Here is a 22,755-nt window from a genome sequence, read left to right on the forward strand (position 1 = left end):
TTTTCTAGAAACTCGGTCAAATATGCACTTTGACTTTTGAAAAAACAATACACTTTATATAAAGGAACGGATGGAGTATTATTTAGTACTTTTTTTTGCGGGCAGTATTATTTAGTACTTCCTCGGTCCTAAAATAAGTGTCTTAGCTTTGTACTGACTTTAGTACAAAGTTATACCAAGAAAGATTTATTTTGAGACGGATGGAGTATTGCACTTCAAATCACACATTATTTCTCTTACATACCATTACTCCAAGTACAAATACAAGTAGTACTTACTACATGTAACGTGTGTAAATTAACAACACAACTCCACAAGGCAGAACGCACATCTCTTACACGCACAAACATCAAAACAAACGAGTAGGGAATTTACCACGATCGCAGGCGACAGAATGACGAGTTGAGGAGAGATGATCAGCACGCACATTTTCGAATCAAAAGGCCAGCTCTTTGGTGGCCAACTCGTCGCTCTTCTCAAGCGCGCCCGCCTCCATCTTGGTGGAGAAGCTGCACGGCGGGCTGACCAGCGGCACCGCGCCCCGCGCGTGCGCGTCTCCGTTCAGCGGCCCACTGAGCTGCGCGTCGACGACCTTACGGGCGACAATGACAGAGTTGATGACCTCACCTTCGGGGTGGTGCACGGCCAGCACCTCGAACCCGCCTCGCCTGATGTCCTCCGGGTCGACGATGGGGTACAGGAAGCCGCGGGCGCCGTGCGCGCTCCGCACGACCAGGGACGCCCCCTCCACCATGTGCGCGCCCAGGTGGGCTATCACCTTGGCCTTCTCCTCGGCCACCATGCCGACGAGCGCGGCGAGGAAGACCACGTCGTACGCGCCGAGCTCCTGCGAGAGGTCGGCGACGTCCGCCGTGTGGAACTTCATGCGCGCGCCCACGCCGTCCTCGCTCGCGCCGAACAGCTTCCTGGCGCGCTCGTTGGCCGCGCCGCACAGGTCGTAGTTGTCGAAGTGCGCGTCGGGCAGGTGGTGCGCGGCGAGGACGAACGAGCTGAACGGCAGCGGGCCGGAGCCGATGAAGGCGACGCGCGCCGGCGCGATGCCCGGCACGTGGCGCGCCAGGAGCTCGTACTCCAGCCTGCTGAGGTTGACGTAGTTGCTGTAGTAGGGGAAGCGGGCGAGGTGGTCGAGCGGGTTGTCGAAGGTGGCGAGCAGGTCGGCGTAGTGCGCCTCGAGCTTCCCCTCGGCGGCGGAGCAGAGGCGGATGAGCGCCTCCCGCATCCTCTGGTGCTCCGGGCTGAGCTTCGTCACGTCGACGGGGCTCGGCGGGACGCAGGCCGTGACGAGGTCGGTGAAGAGCCTGTCGACCTCGGGGGACGGGCTCAGCGACGGCAGCTCGGCGATGGCGGACTGGAGACCGGCGATCTTCTCGATCAGAGCAGCGACCTCCTTGTTCTGGGCATCCATGTTATAATTGCTTCTTGGTGACCGGAAGAACTCTGGAAGCAGGAGAAAATGTGTGCCTCTGAACGATGGAGCTGCTCGATGAGTTCTGAAATGGATACATGGGCGTATATATAATATAGCAGTGGCGAGACTTCTTGTGCTGTGCGCGATTTCACGCCGGCCTGCGGCTGAGGAAAAAGACGCTTTTGATTGTGCACGCTTCACGCATCCATGCCCAGGCGGGTTTCATGCCTCTCGTCAGACTTTTACGTGTTTGAAAATGTAGTACTATAATCTTAGAGGCTCATGTCGCTATGCTGAAGTTGACAACATTTTATACTAATATCCATGAAGATTGCGTTCGTCCAGTTTGGGTCCCTCGTGTTGGGGTCTCCAAACATGAATGAGGACGACAAGGTTTAAAATACCGATATTAGATAAACTAGCAAAGTGGCCCGCTTGATGTGGGGACTAGCATTTCATAAAGTTAAATGGTGAAAGCATATTATTTGATTTTTCAGAAGAAGAAGAAAACCAAATGTGATGGCATTTTCAAATGTAAGACTACTTCAAACGTAGTTCTATCTTCAACACGTTTGTGTTTTTATTGATATATAAATATATGTGTTACCCCTTCATCATTTACTTCCTAAGTGTGCATGCCATACTAATTTTTTTATGATCACTCGTGTTGTTTAAATTGTGTTTGTATTATTTTTCTACCTTTTTTTCATGCCGCTTAGCTATATATTTTTCTGTAAACATAAATTTAATAGTTGTCATAGTGTAAGTGTAGTTATAGGTATAGGTGCATTTTCTAACGCCATGCATAATTCACATATTTATTTTTGTGATTTAGTTTATTTATGTACTATACATATCCAGTAAAACTTTCTCGGTAAGAAACTTATATATTCATGTTACATTGTTTGCTTTCACAGTGACCACTTTCTAGAAAGAAATAGTGTCTACTTTCTTTGTAGAAAAAATAACATTATCCACACTACTACATGTACAAAATGTCATCTGTTTTTGGGTCCCATCAGTCTGATTCTTCACTTTCCACATTATGTAGTCTTCTCGACTTCTCAGTTCTTCTAGCATGTTTTTTTAGCCAGAGGCTGAATAACAATTGTTCGATGGTAATTTTCATTAAAAGCAATTAAAAATGTATGTACAAAAGGGATAAAAAGAAAAGGAGATGGCCAAGCCCATCTAACCAATGCCTGCTCTTGGAAACATGTCTAACTCAAGGATCTTTCAGACTACAAACGTGTGGCAATCCAGTCTTGAAAAACTTGAAGGAGCTAGTGCTTAGTTCTATGATGTAGCAACTGTAAATCTTTCTTGTGTAGCAGCTTCCATGATGTGGTGATTGGATATATATGCTTAAAGATCTTGTTGTTCCTTTGCATCCAAATATGCCAGCAACTCATTAATGACAATGTTCATGCCCACTCCATTTGGTAATTCATTCAAAGCCAGCATGATTTCCTGAATGAAAGATGTGTTCCTCTTCTTATTAGGGGTGATCAGGTGCCAGCATTCTAGAGCAAATGAGCAGTCCAAAAAGAGGTGCAATGTGGTCTCAATTTGCTCATTACATAGCGCACATTGGTAGGAGGGCAGGTGAAATGATTTCCTAAGAAGCAGACTTGTTGTGTTGAGCCTATCTTGGATCAGAAACCAACAGAAAATTTGGTATCTCTGAATCACTGCTGATTTCCAAATCTTCTTAAATATGGGGTGTGCCCTCTCTCCTTGAATTAGAACTCTGTAAAGTTTGGCAGCAGAAAAGGTTGCATAATTTCAATAGTAGCTCCATATATCCTAGCGAGCAAGGCGTGAGAGTGATGTGAGCTAATGTTAATTGAACTTGTTGGAACTGGCCAAAAGCTTGGGTAGAGAGTGGCTTGTGAAAGATCTCTTGGAGATTATTAGTCTCAGAAACTTGCTGAACCAAGGACAAACTGTTAAGGGAAAAAGAGAAAAGGTTAGGGTATTGTAGCTTAAGAGGTGTTGTATTCCCCTTATCATGCCAGAATAGATTTTTCTTTATGACACATCATATGTTCTAGAGTGACAGTTGCCTATGTCATAGCATGAGGAATATAAGTTCGTGAGATAATTAAATGGTTTGCTGTTGCCTGATAGTAAATCAGCACACATAAATATTTTAATAAGTCATAATTTAACGATTCATGTCTAGAACTAAAATTGTGTTCTGCTCATGTCCATGAGCAGTTAGTGCACATAGCCAGACTTCAGGTCGCAAGCTAGTCCATGGCCAATATGCAGGTTGTACAACCACAAAAAGAAAGTGCAGTGTTGTATCTACGAAACTACTATGCGGATGACAGTTGCGAAGTGAACTTTGCATGATGGAGGATTGGACGGTGCTGTCCAGGTCTGCAGTACGCATAGACGGCTTGACGTGCTACATCATCCGAAAATCATTCGGAAATTGTCGTGTGTATAGCATCGTTCTTGTATCTATTAACACAAAGAATCGATAACGTGAAAAGTATAATATTTGTTTTTTTATTGTTTGATTCCAAGTTGCCGAAAACATGACCATTGAATCTGATTAATAAATCTTTATTTTCCTTTACTACAACAACTTCCTGTAGTGCAGTATATTATATAGCAGAAATACAACAGTAGCAATCATTCCAGTACTCCTTTAATTTGTCTACATTACTATCTCCTATCGCTGTGTGATTACAATCTGTGCGCGCAGTTTGTCATGGCAGATAAACAGTAAGAAAAGGACAAATTTTGGTGGACATGGTGATGATATTTCACCATGTTACGTGGTATTGTATCTTACAGAAATAGAATGGCATTCCGGAAACACTAAAAGCAAAATTTGTAAGCATCATTCTTCTGGGCAGATATACTCTGAAGGAAAAACAAAGACTAAAATGGGAAACGGATGTGAGAACTGATCATTATTATTTATACTCGAAAGGCATGCTTCATAACCAATAATCCCAGATAAAATCAAATAGCAAGTAATAATTATCTATATGTTAGCATTCACCTTTAAGAAATTAATATCTCATCCTTAGTTCTTGCATGCTAAGCCAAGCAATATCGTTGGCTAGGTGGAAATAACTGGTCAGTTGAAGGTGTAAATCGTCAAATAAGGGGTGCGTTAACGTACAACTTCTTTTGTCTTCCTCTATTCAAGACTTCGATTATAGCAGCCCACACACATAGTTATTATCTGTTCTTCTACATTGGTTCTGGGGGAGCTAGCTACGATAATTTAGCTATCAATATTCATGCCTGATAACACGTTGGACTGAATACGTACACGCACCTGAAATTTCAAATCTTGTGGTTAGATGACTGAGCTTCCTTCCAAGCAACCGAAAAGGCCACTCCAATCGTCCTGGTTTAGTGATGAATTTAACAGTTGATGAATGGAGCAGAAATCATTGCACCACCAATCCGCGGCAGCCTGCACTTCCTCGGCGGCTGTGAGATCGGCTTGAGTCCAGCAAATACATGCACCCCATACTCAGCTACATCTACCATCATGAGAATAATTCATTAATTGACCGAAAATAGAAGCTCGATTGATGCATGGTCAGAACCTAAAATCTGAGGCGATTAGAAGGTTAAAAAAGAAAGAGATTAGGAGAGATATTGGATTGGGTTGACCGCCCTTTTTTAAGATCGGTTACAGAGTTGGATGGATCTAGTACGACATGAAAAGTAGATATAAAAGGATTAAGGAGAGGCTGGACTAGATCGTTGCTATTTATCACATCGTCAACAACATCGTAGGGATCTGGGAAAAAAAGGCACCAATATTTACAATCGGTGGAGCAAGGAAAGATGAAATACATGTATGTACCTCTCTTATCAGCACACAAGTCATCGGAGAATCGATTGAGGCTTCTGGGCGGAACCCCATCGATGTGAGAACCTGAGCCGCCGCCAGAGAAACCCTAGCGGTGCCTCTCTTTGCAGTACGATTTTGACAAAACGATTGGTTACCCATAATCCTATGGTATTTTTTGTTTTAATTAGCTAAGGATATGGTGAAACGTTTTCTTCTTTATTATAATGGCAATGGTGGGTAATTTTTTCACATAAATCTAATCTAATCTAATGGCTATATAATTTTAGTCAGTTAAATAAACGCCAGATGTTTTTAATTATTGTGGTAATTTCAAGGTTATTTATATTTTTCTAATGAGGCCATTAAGTGCTTTTTATATATAATAGATTTCTGAACTCACTGAAATATCCGGAAATTTCGAACAATTTCGAACTGATGAGTGCAAGCCTAGAGTAAACGCCTTCACCATCTTTCATCTTGAACTTATCAAGTTGACTTTCAAGTATGTGAAGTTGCGCATGTTCTGTGAACAGAGGAGAGGGGAGACTCCAAGTGGGCTGGGCCGCACTGTAGCTTAGCAGGCCTAAGTGCACAGTAGGTCTCCCATATTTTCCCTTTTATTTCCTGTAATATTTCCACCATTCTTTTGCATTTAGATTATGCAGCAAACGATTTTTGCTATAACTGAAACTTGGCACATAAATCAAGCACAAAACTTTGGGGTGGCACAAAAAGTTTGGGGCCAAATTGAAATCATTTAAATTATAATTGCATTTAAAAGGGCTAAACGGGTGCCTCTAGTCCACTATTTAATATACATAGCCATTTTGAAAAATTCAAAAAAAGATTGTTAATGTATGAAAATTATGTAGTGAATATTCTCAACCTGAGGAACATTTTAATTTACTGCTTTATAAAATTATAACTCAACTTGGCATTTGAATTTGAATTTGAGTTTGGTTTGAAACAAAATGAGGATTAGTAAAATAATTTGTTGGGGAACGTAGTATTTCGAAAAAATTCTACGATCACACAAGATCTATCTAGGAGAAAGTAACGCCCGGATAATTAAGCTACAGTAATCCCACGCTAATGATGCCACGTCACCACGGTTACTGTTGTTAACCTCGCGATGATGCGAAACCGTTTCAAAATTTAAATTCAAATTAATGTCAATAATAAAAGTTTTCAAAAATTTAAACAAAAATGTTCGGTGGGTGCCAGATATTGCACTGATAATTATTGTGGAGAAAACATATTTTTAGAAAATGCCTAACTATTTTAAAATGATGTAAAACAGAAAAGAAAATAAATAAAAAGAAAAGAAAATGCAACAGAGAAAACAAACAGAAAAAAGAAGAAGAAAGGAGGAACCCCCCCTCCCCCTACTGGGCCCTGGCCCAACTGGGCCGACCCCAGGCCCAGCCGGCCGGCCACCCCCCCCACCACCGACACCTTATCCACTCCCCCCCCCACTCACCACCGACACCTCCTCCCCACTTCCCCCCCACTCCCCCGATCCCCTCCTGGATCGGGATCGCCCCCGACGCCACCCGTCGCCCGCCTCGCCGCCCCTCCTGGCCTCCTCGCTGCCGCCCGGAACGCCACCGCCACCGCCACCTCGCCGCCTCCTCCCTGGAGTTCCCCGCTCGCCCGACGACCCCGCCGCCTGGATCGACGCCGCCTCGACCTCGTCTCGTCCCCGACGGCCTGCTTCCCCTCCGGCGCCGTCGTCCCCGACCCCCTTCCACGAGCCCGGCTGCCTAGACCCACCGCCCCGTGGTGAGGCCCCGGCATCCCCTCCTCCTCCCTTGCTCCGGCCACTTCGGCCAGGGCCTCGCTCACCGGCGGCCCTGAACGCGCCCACGGTCGCCCCCCTGCTACCCGTCTCCCTCGCTCACCTCGCACGCCGTCCGTTCGCCCCGCACCCCCGCCCCCGCACGCGCCCGTGGCCGCGCGTGGCCGCCGCTCCCCGTGCCCCGCTCCGGTGCCGCACGCGCCGCCGCGGATGCGCCGCACCAGCCACGTCCCGCGCCCGCTGGCCTTCGCCGCGCCTGACTCCGGCCGCCCCTGGCCACTGGCACCCCCCTCCCCTTGCTCCGGCGCCCTGCTGTGGCCGCCGGCGCCCAGTCGGGTGCGCCCCTGCCGGCCACGCCCGCAGCGCCCATTCGGGCGCCCGCACGCCCATGTGCCCGCTTAGGCCCCAGGTGCCACTGACCCCTGGGCCCGGACCCCTCTGGGCCACTGCCGAACGGGGCCCACGCCCCTGAACGAATAATAAATAAAAATAAAATAATAATAATAATAATAATAATAAATTAATTAATAGGAATTAAAAAAATAAAATAAAAATAATTTTAATTAATTAAACTAAATTAATTAAGTTAATTAATCCTGTTTAAACTAATCTAATTAGTTACTTAATTTAATTAAATAGTAATTAATTAGTTAACCCTAATTACCCTAATCAGTCAATGACAGGTGGGTCCTACACGTCAGTTTGACCCAGTCAACCCCTGTTGACTGCTGACGTCAGCATGACATCATGCTAATGTCATAAATCCATTTTCGAATTAAGTTAAATAATTAATTAAATTCCAGAAATTAATAAAATCTTTAGAAAATCATATCTTTTAATCCGTAACTCGGATTAAAATATTTTCAACATGAAAGTTGCTCAGAACGACGAGACGAATCCGGATACGCAGTCCGTTCGTCCACCACACCTCCCTAACCTATCGAACTCGCAACTTTCCCCCTTCGGTCCATCTGTCCGAAAACGCAAAACATCGGGAATACTTTCCCGGATGTTCCCCCCCTTCGCCGGTGCCACCTACTGTCGCGTTAGGACACACCTCGCACTGCTCATTGTCATGTCACGCATCGTCATGTTTATGTTTGCATTGTATTTACTGTTTCTTCCCCATCTTCTCTCTGGTAGACTACGAGACCGACACTGCTGCTGCCCAGTTCGACTACGGAGTTGACGACCCCTCCTACTTGCCAGAGCAACCAGGCAAGCCCCCCCCTTGATCACCAGATATCGCCTATTCTTCTCTATACTGCTTGCATTAGAGTAGTGTAGCATGTTACTGCTTTCCGTTAATCCTATCCTGATGCATAGCCTGTCATTGTTGCTACAGTTGTTACCCTTACCTGCTATCCTACTGGTTAGTATAGGATGCTAGTGTTCCATCAGTGGCCCTACACTCTTGTCCGTCTGCCATGCTATACTACTGGGCCGTGATCACTTCGGGAGGTGATCACGGGTATATACTATATACATTATATACATGACACATGTGGTGACTAAAGTCGGGTCGGCTCGTTGAGTACCCGCAAGTGATTCTGATGAGGGGGCTGAAAGGACAGGTGGCTCCACCCCGGTAGAGGTGGGCCTAGGTTCCTAACGGCCCCCGACTGTTACTTTGTGGCGGAGCGACAGGGCAGGTTGAGACCACATAGGAGAGAGGTGGGCCTGGCCCTGGTCGGCGTTCGCGGATACATAACACGCTTAACGAGTTCTTGGTATTTGATCTGAGTCTGGCCATTTGGTCTATACGCACTAACCATCTACGCGGGAGTAGTTATGGGTATCCCGGAGTCGTGGTATCAGCCGAAGCCTTCGTGATGTCAGCGACTGAGTGGCGCGCGCCGGATTGGACTGGAACGCTACTAGGCTAGGTCTGCTTCCGGCCGCGTACGCAACGTGCAGGTGTGCATAGGGCGATGGGCCCAGACCCCTGCGCGCATAGGGTTAGACCGGCGTGCTGACCTCTCTGTTGTGCTTAGGTGGGGCTGCGACGTGTTGATCTTACGAGGTCGGGCATGACCCAGAAAAGTGTGTCCGGCCAAATGGGATCGAGCGTGTTGGGTTATGTGGTGCACCCCTGCAGGGAAGTTTATCTATTCGAATAGCCGTGTCCCTCGGTAAAAGGACGACCCGGAGTTGTACCTTGACCTTATGACAACTAGAACCGGATACTGAATAAAACACACCCTTCCAAGTGCCAGATACAACCCGGTGATCGCTCTCTAACAGGGCGACGAGGAGGGGATCGCCGGGTAGGATTATGCTATGCGATGCTACTTGGAGGACTTCAATCTACTCTCTTCTACATGCTGCAAGATGGAGATGACCAGAAGCGTAGTCTTCGACAGGACTAGCTATCCCCCTCTTATTCTGGCATTCTGCAGTTCAGTCCACTGATATGCCCCTTTACACATATACCCATGCATATGTAGTGTAGCTCCTTGCTTGCGAGTACTTTGGATGAGTACTCACGGTTGCTTTTCTCCCTCTTTTCCCCTTTCTATACCGGATCGTCGCAACCAGATGCTGGAGTCCAGGAGCTAGAGATCCTGAGGATGATTCTACATGGAGTTCGGCTTCGAGGAGTAGTTAGGAGGTCCCAGGCAGGAGGCCTTGCCTTTTCGATCGTTGCTACTTTTGTGCTGGCCTTCTTAAGGCAAACTTGTTTAACTTATGTCTGTACTCAGATATTATTGCTTCTGCTGACTCGTCTATGATCGAGCACTTGTATTCGAGCCCTCGAGGCCCCTGGCTTGTATTATGATGCTTGTATGACTTATTTATGTTTTAGAGTTGTGTTGTGATATCTTCCCGTGAGTCCCTGATCTTGATCGTACACATTTGCGTGCATGATTAGTGTACGGTCAAATCGGGGGCGTCATAGAGAAGCATAGCAACGAGCGGGGAGAGTGTGTCCATGTACCCTCGTACACCGAAAGCGGAAACGTTTAGTAAAGCGGTTGATGTAGTCGAACGTCTTCACGATCCAGCCGATCCAAGTACGGGAAGTACGACACCTCCGTGTTCAGCACACGTTCAACACGATGACGTCCCTCGAGCTCTTGAACCAGTTGAGGACGAGGGAGAGTTCCGTCAGCACGACGGCGTGGCGACGGTGATGATAAAGTTACCGGCGCAGGGCTTCGCCTAAGCACTATGACGATATGACCGAGGTGTTAACTGTGGAGGGGGGCACCGCACACGGCTAGGAACAGTTGATGTGTGTTCTAGGGGTGCCCTCCCCACGTATATAAAGGAGTGAGAGGGAGGGAGGCAGCCTAGGGCGCGCCCAAGTAGGAGGAATCCTACTTGGGCCCCTAGTCCAATTCGGCCCCCCTACCATATTTGGACAAGGGGGAAAGGAAGGAGAGGGGAGGGGAAGGAAGTAGGAGTCCTACTTCATACTTAACTTTTTCTCCTCTCCTTTCCCTTTCCCCCACATGGCTGGCCCTACAGGGGGCGCACCAGCCCCTTGTGGGCTGGTGTGTTCCCTTACTTGGCCCATTAAGCCCATATCTTTGCCGGGGTTGTCCGGAACCCCTTCCGATGACCCGGTATCACCCGGAACACTTCCGGTGTCCAAATACCATCGTCCTATATATGAATCTTTACCTCTCGACCATTTCGAGACTCCTCGTTATGTTCGCGATCTCATACGGGACTCCGAACAAATTTCGGTCATCAAATCACATAACTAATAATACAAATCGTCATCGAACGTTAAGCGTGTGGACCCTACGGGTTCGAGAACTATGTAGACATGACCGAGACACATCTCCGGTCAATAACCAATAGCGGAACCTGGATGCTCATATTGGCTCCTACATATTCTACGAAGATCTTTATCGGTCAAAGCGCATAACAACATACGTCATTCCCTTTGTCATCGGTATGTTACTTGCCCGAGATTCGGTCGTCGGTATCATCATACCTAGTTCAATCTCGTTACCGGCATGTCTCTTTACTCATTCCGTAATGCATCGTCCCGCAACTAACTCATTAGTCACATTGCTTGCAAGGCTTATAGTGATGAGCATTACCGAGAGGGCCCAGAGATACCTCTCCGATACACAGAGTGACAAATCCTAATCTCGATATATGCCAACTCAACAAACACCATCGGAGACACCTATAGAGCATCTTTATAATCACCCAGTTACGTTGTGACGTTTGATAGCACACAAGGTGTTCCTCCGGTATTCGGGAGTTGCATAATCTCATAGTCAGAGGAACATGTATAAGTCATGATGAAAGCAATAGCAATAAAACTAAACGATCATTATGCTAAGCTAACAAATGGGTCTTGTCCATCACATCATTCTCTAATGATGTGATCCCCTTGATCAAATGACAACACATGTCTATGGTCAGGAAACTTAACCATCTTTGATTAATGAGCTAGTCTAGTAGAGGCATACTAGGGACACTCTGTTTGTCTATGTATTCACACATGTACTAAGTTTCTGGTTAATACAATTTTAGCATGAATAATAAGCATTTATCATGATATAAGTAAATATAAATAACAACTTTATTATTGCCTCGAGGGCATATTTCCTTCAGTCTGCCACTTGCACTAGAGTCAATAATCTAGTTCACATCGTCATGTGATTTAATACCAATAGTTCACATCTTTATGTGATTAGTTCACATCGACATGTGACTAATACCCAAAGGGTTTTATTAGAGTCAATAATCTAGTTCACATCGCTATGTGATTAACACCCAAAGAGTACTAAGGTGTGATCATGTTTTGCTTATGAGAGAAGCTTAGTCAATGGGTCTGTCACATTCAGAGCCGTATGTATTTTGCAATTTTTCTATGTCTACAATGCTCTGCATGGAGCTACTCTAGCTAATTGCTTCCACTTTCAATATGTATCCAGATTGAGAATCAGAGTCATTCGGATCGGTGTAAAAGCTTGCATCGACGCAACTCTTTATGACGAACTCTTTATCACCTCCATAACCGAAAATATCTCCTTAGTCTTCTAAGGATAATTTTGACCGCTGTCCGGTGATCCATTCGTGGATCAATATCGTACCACATTGCCAAATTCATGGCAAGGTACACAATAGGTTTGGTACACAACATAACATACTTTATAGAACCTATGGCTGAGGCATAGGGAATGACTTTCATTCTCTTTCTATTTTCTGTTGTGGTCGTGTTTTAAGTCCTACTCAACTTTACACCTTGCAATACAGGAAAGAACTCCTTCTTTGACTGTTCCATTTTGAACTACTTCAAAATCTTGTCAAGGTATGTACTCATTGAAAAATCTTATCAAGCGTCTTGATCTATCTCTATAGATCTTGATGCCCAATATGTAAGTAGCTTCACCGAGGTCTTTCTTTGAAAAACTCCTTTCAAATACTCCTTTATGCTTTCCAGGAAATTCTACATCATTTCGATAACCAATATATCATTCACATATACTTATCAGAAAGGTTGTAGTGCTCCCACTCACTTTCTTGTAAATACAGGCTTCACCGCAAGTCTGTATAAAACTATATGCTTTGATCAACTCATCAAAGTGTATATTCCAACTCCGAGATGCTTGCACCAGTCCATAGATGGATCGCTGGAGCTTGCACATTTTGGTAGCACCTTTAGGATTGACAAAACCTTCTGGTTATATCATATACAACTCTTCTTTAATAAATCTATTAAGGAATGCAGTTTTCACATCCATTTTTCAGATTTCATAAAATGTGCCAATTGCTAACATGATTCAGACAGACTTTAAGCATTGATACGAGTGAGAAAATCTCGTCGTAGTCAACACCTTGAACTTGTCAAAAACCATTTTTGACAAGTCGAGCTTTGTAGATAGTAACACTACTATCTGTGTCCATCTTCCTCTTGAAGTTTTATTCTCAATGGCTTGCCGATCACCGGGCAAGTCCACCAAAGTCCACACTTTGTTCTCATACATGGATTCTATCTCAGATTTCATGGCCTCAAGCCATCTGTCGGAATCTGGGCTCATCATCGCTTCCTCATAGTTCGTTGGTTCATCATGGTCTAGTAACATGACTTCCAGAACAGGATTACCATACCATTCTGGCGCGGATCATACTCTGGTTGACCTACGAGGTTCGGTGGTAACTTGATCTGAAGTTCCATGATCATCATCATTAACTTCCTCACTAATTTGTGTAGGCATCACTTGAACTGATTTCTATGATAAACCATTTTCCAATTCGAGAGAAGGCACAACTACCTCATCAAGTTCTACTTTCCTCCCACTCACTTCTTTCGAGAGAAACTCCTTCTCTAGAAAGGATCCATTCTTAGCAACGAATATCTTGCCTTCGGATCTGTGATAGAAGGTGTACCCAACAGTCTCCGTTGGGTATCCTATGAAGACACATTTCTCCGATTTGGGTTCTAGCTTATCAGGTTGAAGCTTTTTCACATAAGCATCGCAGCCCCAAACTTTAAGAAACGACAACTTAGGTTTCTTGCCAAACCATAGTTCATATGGTGTCGTCTCAACGGATTTAGATGGTGCCCTATTTAACTTTATTTTCTTCTTACGATGATTTTCCACTTCACTCTGAAATTCTTTGAACTTTTCAAATGTTTCAGACTTGTGTTTCATTAAGTAGATGTACCCATATCTGCTCAAATCATCTGTGAAGGTCAGAAAATAACGATACCCGCCGCGAGCCTCAACACTTATCGGACCGCATACATCAGTATGTATTATTTCCAACAAGTTAGTTGCTCGCTCCATTGTTCCGGAGAACGGAGTCTTAGTCATCTTGCCCATGAGGCATGGTTTGCAAGCATCAAGTGATTCCAAAAGCCCATCAGCATGGAGTTTCTTCATGCGCTTTACACCAATATGACCTAAACGGTAGTGCCACAAATAAGTTGCACTATCATTATTAACTTTGTATCTTTTGGCATAAATGTTATGAATATGTGTATCATTACGATCGAGATACAATAAACCATTTATATTAAGTGTATGACCATAGAAGGTTTTATTCATGTAAACAGAACAACAATTATTCTTTGACTTAAATGAATAACTGTATTGCAATAAACATGATCCAATCATATTCATGCTTAACGCAAACAGCAAATAACATTTATTTTGGTCCAACACTAATCTCGAAGGTAGAGGGAGTGTGAGATGGTGATCTTATCAACCTTGGAATCATTTCCACCACACATCGTCACTTCGCCCATAACTAGTCTTTGTTCATTTTGTAAATCCTGTTTCGAGTTACTAATCATAGCAACTAAACCGGTATCAAGTACCCTGGGGTTACTATGAACACTAGTAAAGTACACATCAATAACATGTATATCAAATATACTTTTCACTTTGCCATCCTTCTTATCCGCCAAGTATTTGGGGTAGTTCCGCTTCCAGTGACCATTCCCTTTGAAGTAGAAGCACTCAGTTTCAAGCTTAGGTTTAGCTTTGGGTTTCTTCACGGGAGTGGCAACTTGCTTTTCATTGTTTCTTGAAGTTCCCTTTCTTTTCCTTTGCCCCTTTTCTTGAAACTAGTGGTCTTGTTAACCATCAACACTTGATGCTCTTTCTTGATTTCTACCTTTTGCTGATTTTTGCATCACGAAGAGCTCGGGAATCGTTTTCGTCATCCCTTGCATATTATAGTTCATCACTAAGTTCCAGTAACTTGGTGATAGTGACTAGAGAACTCTATCAATCACTATCTTATCTCGAAGATTAACTCCCACTTGATTCGAGCGATTGTAGTACTCAGACATTCTGAGCACATGCTCACTGGTTGAGCTACTCTCCTCCATCTTGTAGGCAAAGTACCTGTCAGAGGTCTCATACCTCTCGATTCGGGCATGAGTCTGAAATACCAATTTTAGCTCTTGGAACATCTCATATGCTCCGTGTCGTTCAAAACGTTTTTGAAGTCCCGGTTCTAAGCCGTAAAGCATGGTGCACTAAACTATCAACTAGTCATCATACCGAGCTTGCCAAATGTTCATAACGTCTGCATCTGCTCCCGCAATAAGTCCGTCACCTAGCGGTGAATCAAGGACATCATACTGATACGTCTCCGTCGTATCTACAATTTTTTATTGTTCCATGCCAATATTATACAACTTTCATATACTTTTGGCAACTTTTTATACTATTTTTTGGGACTAACATATTGATCCGGTGCCCAGTGCTAGTTCCTGTTTGTTGCATGTTTTATGTTTCGCAGAAACCCCATATCAAACGGAATCCAAACGGAATAAGAACAGACGGAGAATATTTTTGGAATGTTTGGGAAATATGGGAGGAAGAATCAACGCGAGAAGGTGCCCAAGGTGGCCACGAGGCAGGGGTGCGCACCTGCCCCCCTGGGCGCGCCACTGGCCCTCGTGGGCCCCTCGTAAGGCGGTTGCTGCTCTTCTTTGGCCGGAAGAAAGCTAATTTTCGGGAAAAAATCTTGGCGAAGGTTTCAATCCAATCGGAATTACGGATCTCTGGATATATAAGAAATGGCGAAAGGGCAGAATACCAGAGCCCAGAAACAGAGAGAGACAGAGAGACAAATCCAATCTCGGAGGGGCTCTCGCCCCTCTCATGCCATGGAGGCCAAGGACCAGAGGGGAAACCCTTCTCCCATCTAGGGAGGAGGTCAAGGAAGAATAAGAAGAAGGGGGCCCCTCTCCCCCTCTCTTCCGGTGGCGCCGGAATGCTGCCGTGGCCACCATCATCATCACCGCGATCTTCAACAACACCTCCGCCATCTTCACCAACATCTCCATCACCTTCCCCCCTTTATCTACAGCGGTCCACTCTCCCGCAACCCATTGTACCCTCTACTTGAACATGGTGCTTTATGCTTCATATTATTATCCAATGATGTGTTGCCATCCTATGATGTCTGAGTAGATTTTCGTTGTCCTATCGGTGGTTGATGAATTGCTATGATTGAATTAATTTGCTTGTGGTTATGTTGCTGTCCTTTGGTGCCCATCATATGACCGCGCGCATGGATCACACCATAGGGTTAGTTGTATGTTGATAGGACTATGTATTGGAGGGCAAGAGTGACAGAAGCTTCTACCTAGCATAGAAATTGATGCATACGGGGTTGAAGGGGGACCAATATATCTTAATGCTATGGTTGGGTTTTACCTTAATGAACGTTAGTAGTTGCAGATGCTTGCTAATAGTTCCAATCATAAGTGCATAGAATTCCAAGTCAGGGATGACATGCTAGCAGTGGCCTCTCCCACATAAAACTTGCTATCGGTCTAGTAAAGTAGTCAATTGCTTAGGGACAATTTCGCAACTCCTACCACCAGTTTTCCACACTCGCTATACTAACTTTATTGCTTCTTTACTTAAAACAGCCCCTACTTTTTATTTACGTGTTCTTTATATTCTTGCAAACCTATCCGAAAACACCTACAAAGTACTTCTAGTTTTATACTTGTTCTAGGTAAAGCGAACGTCAAGCGTGCGTAGAGTTGTATCGGTGGTCGATAGAACTTGAGGGAATATTTGTTCTACCTTTAGCTCCTCGTTGGGTTCGACACTCTTACTTATCGAAAGAGGCTACAATTGATCCCCTATACTTGTGGATTATCAAGACCTTTTTCTGGCGCCGTTGCCGGGGAGCAATAGCATGGGGTGAATATTCTCGTGTGTGCTTGTTTGCTTTATCACTAAGTAGTTTTTATTTTGTGCTCTTGTTTTCTATCCTTAGTTATGGGTAGAAAACGCAAAATACCAAAATAAATAGTTGTACCTACTGAACCAATGGTTGAAGAACCTCTCAAAATCTATCACACTCCTGAAGCTTTTTACTTGGATCATCTTTGATCCCTTTGTGCTCGTGCTGAAACCCCAACTAGCTTAGTTGAGGGAAAATCTTTAGATGAGCATGCTTGTTATGTGCGACACCGCTTATCTCAAAAAGGGAAACTTTTACAGCATCAAATTAATACTATGCAATGCTATGCTTGGAATTTATGTGAAATATATGATTTTACTTGTTGTTCTAAAAACCATAAGAAACACCTTCCCTACCAATGTGAGTTTAGTGATAATGGAATCGTATCTTCGTATGCTAAGGGTGTTTATAATTACTATGATGTTCAACAAATTGAAGAATTTGTTGCTTTTAAGGGTGCTTATGAAATTGCTTCTTTGATTGAAAAGTATGATGCTACTCTTTACAAATCTGAAAATTTTGCCATACTTGAATATTGTTATGATAATTATGCTTCTAATGCCTATGTTAAACCTTATATTGAGGACTCCCCTGCTGTCCAAGAAGAGACTAATATTTTGCAGGAGCCTATGGAAGAAGAAATCAATGACATTGTGAGCTCATTGGATGAAAAAGATGAGGAGGAGAGCGAAGAACAAAAGGAGGAAGAGCGGATTGATCACCCGTGCCCACCTTCTAATGAGAGTAACTCTTCAACTCATACATTATTTAAATTCCCTTCGTGCTTACCGAAGGATGATTGCTATGATCCTATTGATTCTTTTGAAATATCCCTTTTTGACGATGCTTGCTATGCTTGTGGCCAAGATGCCAATATAAATTATGCTTATGGAGATGAACTTGCTATAGTTCCTTATGTTAAACATGAAATTGTTGCTATTGCACCCACGCATGATAGTCCTATTATCTTTTTGAATTCTCCCGACTACACTATCTCGGAGAAGTTTGCCCTTATTAAGGATTATATTGATGGGTTGCCTTTTACCGTTGCACATGATGATTTTGATGAATATAATATGCATGTGCTTTCTGCTCCTACTTGCAATTATTATGAGAGAGGAATTATATCTCCACCTCTCTATGTTTCCAATAAGATAAAATTGCAAGAAACTGTTTATACTATGCATTGGCCTTTATTATGTGTGCATGAATTGTTCTTTTATGACATGCCGATGCATAGGAAGAGAGTTAGACTTAGTCATTGCTTGATATATGTTGCTTTGTGCTCACTACTAAATGCCAAATCATTGCTAATTAAAATTGGCTTTGATATACCTTGGGATCCGGGTGGATTCACTTCTTGAGCACTTTATGCCTAGCTTAATGGCTTTAAAGAAAGCGCTGCCAGGGAGACAACCCGGAAGTTTTAGGGAGTCATTTATTTCTTTTGAGTGCTTTCATATAGTTTAAAAACAAAAAAAAAAGTGGAACCTAAAACTTTTCAAAAAGGAAAGTGAATGTGAGAGAGACAAGCATTGTTGAAGTGGGAGAGCTCCTTGAACTTTGTTCATGCTCACGGAAACTTTGTGAATCTTGATTACAGAAACTTTTCAACAAAAATAATTATTGTACAATTCCATTGTATTATAAAAATAATGTGCCAAGGTTTGCCTTTAGGATCTTTACAATGCTTGTTGGTTTGTACGGTGCAGGACAGAAACTTTGGCTGTAGTGCGTGATTTTATATTTTTTAGTGAAACATCAAATGGTTCTGAAACTTTTTGCACTGTCTTTATATACAAATTTCTTATTTTTCCTAATTTTGGCAGAATTTTTTGAGTATCAGAAGTACGGTGAATGTTCAGATTATTACAGACTGTCCTGTTTAAAACAGATTCTGTTTTTGATGCATAGTTTGCTTGTTTTGATGAAACTATCGATTTATATCAGTGGATTAAGCCATGGAAAAGTTATATTACAGTAGCTACAATGCAAAAACAAAATATGAATTGGTTTGCAACAGTACTTAGAGTAGTGATTTGCTTTATTATACTAACGGATCTTACCGAGTTTTCTGTTGAAGTTTTGTGTGGATGAAGTTCGAAGATCGAGGATGTTTCGATATGAGGATAAGGAGGAGAGGAAAGAGATCAAGCTTGGGGATGCCCAAGTCACCTCAAGTAAATATTCAAGGAGACTCAAGCGTCTAAGCTTGGGGATGCCCCGGAAGGCATCCCATCTTTCTTCAACAAGTATCGGTATGTTTTCGGATTCGTTTCGTTCATGCGATATGTGCAAATCTTGGAGCATCTTTTGCATTTAGTTTTCACTTTTCTTTTATGCACCATGCTGGTATGAGATAGTCCTTGGTTGATTTATAGAGTGCTCTTTGCACTTCACTTATATCTTTTGAGTATGGCTTTATAGAATGCTTCATGTGCTTCACTTATATCATTTGAAGTTTGGATTGCCTGTTTCTCTTTACATAGAAAACCACCATTTGTAGAATGCTCTTTTGCTTCACTTATACTTGTTAGAGCGTGGGCACATCTTTTGTAGAAAGAATTAAACTCTCTTGCTTCACTTATATCTATTTAGAGAGATGACAGGAATTGGTCATTCACATGGTTAGTCATAAAATCCTACATAAAACTTGTAGATCACTGAATATGATATGTTTGATTCCTTGCAATAGTTTTGCGATAGAAAGATGGTGATATTAGAGTCATGCTAGTGGATAGTTGTGGATTGTAGAAATACTTGTGTTGAAGTTTGTGATTCCCGTAGCATGCACGTATGGTGAACCGTTATGTGATGAAGTCGGAGCATGATTTATTTATTGATTGTCTTCCTTATGAGTGGCGGTCGGGGACGAGCGATGGCCTTTTCCTACCAATCTATCCCCCTAGGATCATGCGCGTAGTACTTTGTTTTGATGAGTAATATATTTTTGCAATAAGTATGTGAGTTCTTTATGACTAATGTTGAGTCCATGGATTATACGCACTCTCACCCTTCCATCATTGCTAGCCTCTTCAGTACCGTGCATTGCCCTTTCTCACCTCGAGAGTTGGTGCAAACTTCGCCGATGCATCCAAACCCCGTGATATGATACGCTCTGTCACACATAAGCCTCCTTATATCTTCCTCAAAACAGCCACCATACCTACCTATCATGGCATTTCCATAGCCATTCCGAGATATATTGCCATGCAACTTCCATCATCATCATATACATGACTTGAGCATTTATTGTCATATTGCTTTGCATGATCGTAAGATAGCTAGCATGATATTTTCATGGCTTGTCTGTTTTTTGATATCTTTGCTATGCTAGATCATTGCACATCCCGGTACACCGCCGGAGGCATTCATATAGTCATATCTTTGTTCTAGTATCGAGTTGTAATATTGAGTTGTAAGTAAATAAAAGTGTGATGATCATCATTATAAGAACATTGTCCCATGTGAGGTTATCAAAATAAAAGAGTGTTGGGAATCGTAGCATAATTTTAAAATTTTCCTACGTTCACCAAGATGCATCTATGGAGTGTACTAGCAACGAGTGGAAGGGAGTGCATCTACATACCCTTGTAGATCGCGAGCGGAAGCGTTCCAATGAACGTGGATGACGGAGTCGTACTCGCCGTGATCCAAATCACCGATGACCGAGTGCCGAACGGACGGCACCTCCGCGTTCAACACACGTACGGTGCAGCGACGTCTCCTCCTTCTTGATCCAGCAAGGGGGAAGGAGAGGTTGATGGAGATCCAACAGCACGACGGCGTGGTGGTGGATGTAGCGGTTCTCCGGCAGGGCTTCGCCGAGCTTCTGCGCGAGAGAGAGAGGTGTTGCAGGGGAGGAGGGAGGCGCCCAAGGCTGTGTCTTGCTGCCCTCCCTCCCCCCCCTTTATATAGGCCCCCTGGGGGGGCGCCGGCCCTGGAGATCAGATCCAAAGGGGGGGGCAGCCAAGTGGGGGGGGGGGGGAAGGGGTGCCTTGCCCCCCAAGGCAAGGGGGAACTCCCCCCTCCCCTAGGGTTCCCAACCCTAGGCGCATGGGGGGAGGCCCAAGGGGGGAGCCCCAGCCCACTAAGGGCTGGTTCCCTTCCACTTTCAGCCCACGGGGCTCTCCGGGATAGGTGGCCCCACCCGGTGGTCCCGGTACAATACCGGTAACCCCCGAAACATTCCCGGTGGCCGAAACTGGACTTCCTATATATAATTCTTCACCTCCGGACCATTCCGGAACCTCTCGTGACGTCTGGGATCTCATCCGGGACTCCGAACAACTTTCGGGTTTCCGCATACATATATCTCTACAACCCTAGCGTCACCAGACCTTAAGTGTGTAGACCCTACGGGTTCGGGAGACATGCAGACATGACCGAGACGCCTCTCCGGTCAATAACCAACAGCAGGATCTGGATACCCATGTTGGCTCCCACATGTTCCACGATGATCTCATCGGATGAACCACGGTGTCGAGGATTCAATCAATCCCGTATACAATTCCCTTTGTCAATCGGTATGTTACTTGCCCGAGATTCGATCGTCGGTATCCCAATACCTTGTTCAATCTCGTTACCGGCAAGTCTCTTTACTCGTGCCGCAATGCATGATCCCCGTGACTAACGCCTTAGTCACATTGAGCTCATTATGATGATGCATTACCGAGTGGGCCCAGAGATACCTCTCCGTCACACGGAGTGACAAATCCCAGTCTCGATCCGTGCCAACCCAACAGACACTTTCGGAGATACCCGTAGTGCACCTTTATAGTCACCCAGTTACGTTGTGACGTTTGGCACACCCAAAGCACTCCTACAGTATCCGGGAGTTGCACGATCTCATGGTCTAAGGAAAAGATACTTGACATTGGAAAAGCTCTAGCAAACGAAACTACACGATCTTTTATGCTATGCTTAGGATTGGGTCTTGTCCATCACATCATTCTCCTAATGATGTGATCCCGTTATCAACGACATCCAATGTCCATAGTCAGGAAACCATGACTATCTGTTGATCAACGAGCTAGTCAACTAGAGGCTTACTAGGGACAGGTTATGGTCTATGTACTCACACATGTATTACGATTTCCGGACAATACAATTATAGCATGAATAATAGACAATTACCATGAACAAAGAAATATAATAATAACCATTTATTATTGCCTCTAGGGCATATTTCCAACAAAGAGGCCAAAGAAGCCCAAATAAAAAAAGAGGCGAAAGAAGCCCACCAAAAAAAGAGAGAAAAAAATGAGAGAAAAGAGAGAAGGGACAATGTTACTATCCTTTTACCACACTTGTGCTTCAGAGTAGCACCATGTTCTTCATATAGAGAGTCTCTTGAGTTATCACTTTCATATACTAGTGGGAATTTTCATTATAGAACTTGGCTTGTATATTCCGATGATGGGCTTCCTCAAATGCCCGAGGTCTTCATGAGCAAGCAAGTTGGATGCACACCCACTTAGTTTTCATTTTGAGCTTTCATACGCTTATAGCTCTTAGTGCATCCGTTGCATGGCAATCCCTACTCCTCGCATTGACATCAATTGATGGGCATCTCCATAGCCCATTGATTAGCCGCGTCGATGTGAGACTTTCTCCTTTTTGTCTTCTCCACACAACCTCCACCATCATATTCTATTTCACCTATAGTGTTATATCCATGGCTCGCGCTCATGTATTGCGTGAAAGTTGAAAAGGTTTGAGAACGTCAAAAGTATGAAACAATTGCCTTGCTTGTCATCGGGGTTGTGCATGATTTGAATATTTTGTGTGGTGAAGATGGAGCATAGCCAGACCATATGATTTTGTAGGGATAACTTTCTTTGGCCATGTTATTTTGAAAAGACATGATTGCTTTATTAGTATGCTTAAAGTATTATTGTCTTAATGTCAAAAGATAGACTATTGCTTTGAATCACTCGTGTCTTAATATTCATGCCATGATTAGATATATGATCAAGATTATGCTAGGTAGCATTCCACATCAAAAATTAT

At 43.9% G+C, this 22,755-nt stretch overlaps 1 protein-coding gene and 1 long non-coding RNA gene across 2 annotated transcripts; both read right to left on the reverse strand.

Annotated features, from left to right (window-relative positions):
* Nucleotides 1-206: 206 nt before the first annotated feature.
* On the reverse strand, nucleotides 207-1,521 carry LOC109741827 (nicotianamine synthase 1). The gene has a single exon (XM_020300907.4). The coding sequence runs from the start codon at nucleotides 1,424-1,426 to the stop codon at nucleotides 437-439; it is 990 nt and encodes a 329-aa protein (XP_020156496.1). The 5' UTR covers nucleotides 1,427-1,521; the 3' UTR covers nucleotides 207-436.
* A 526-nt stretch (nucleotides 1,522-2,047) lies between these two features.
* LOC120967447 (uncharacterized) lies at nucleotides 2,048-6,616 on the reverse strand. The gene is made up of 3 exons (XR_005761220.3): nucleotides 5,271-6,616; nucleotides 4,731-4,941; nucleotides 2,048-3,375 (listed from the first exon to the last, which is right to left on the reverse strand). It is a non-coding gene; the product is annotated as an uncharacterized lncRNA (long non-coding RNA).
* Between the last annotated feature and the right edge of the window lie 16,139 nt (nucleotides 6,617-22,755).

The sequence above is a fragment of the Aegilops tauschii genome, chromosome 6, assembly GCF_002575655.3.
Source record: "Aegilops tauschii subsp. strangulata cultivar AL8/78 chromosome 6, Aet v6.0, whole genome shotgun sequence".
NCBI classification, from domain to species: domain Eukaryota; kingdom Viridiplantae; phylum Streptophyta; class Magnoliopsida; order Poales; family Poaceae; genus Aegilops; species Aegilops tauschii.

Bases quoted from the DNA above. Each gene is read 5' to 3' on its own strand.
- LOC109741827 (XM_020300907.4), bottom strand. From the start codon at position 1,426: ATGGATGCCCAGAACAAGGAGGTCGCTGCTCTGATCGAGAAGATCGCC.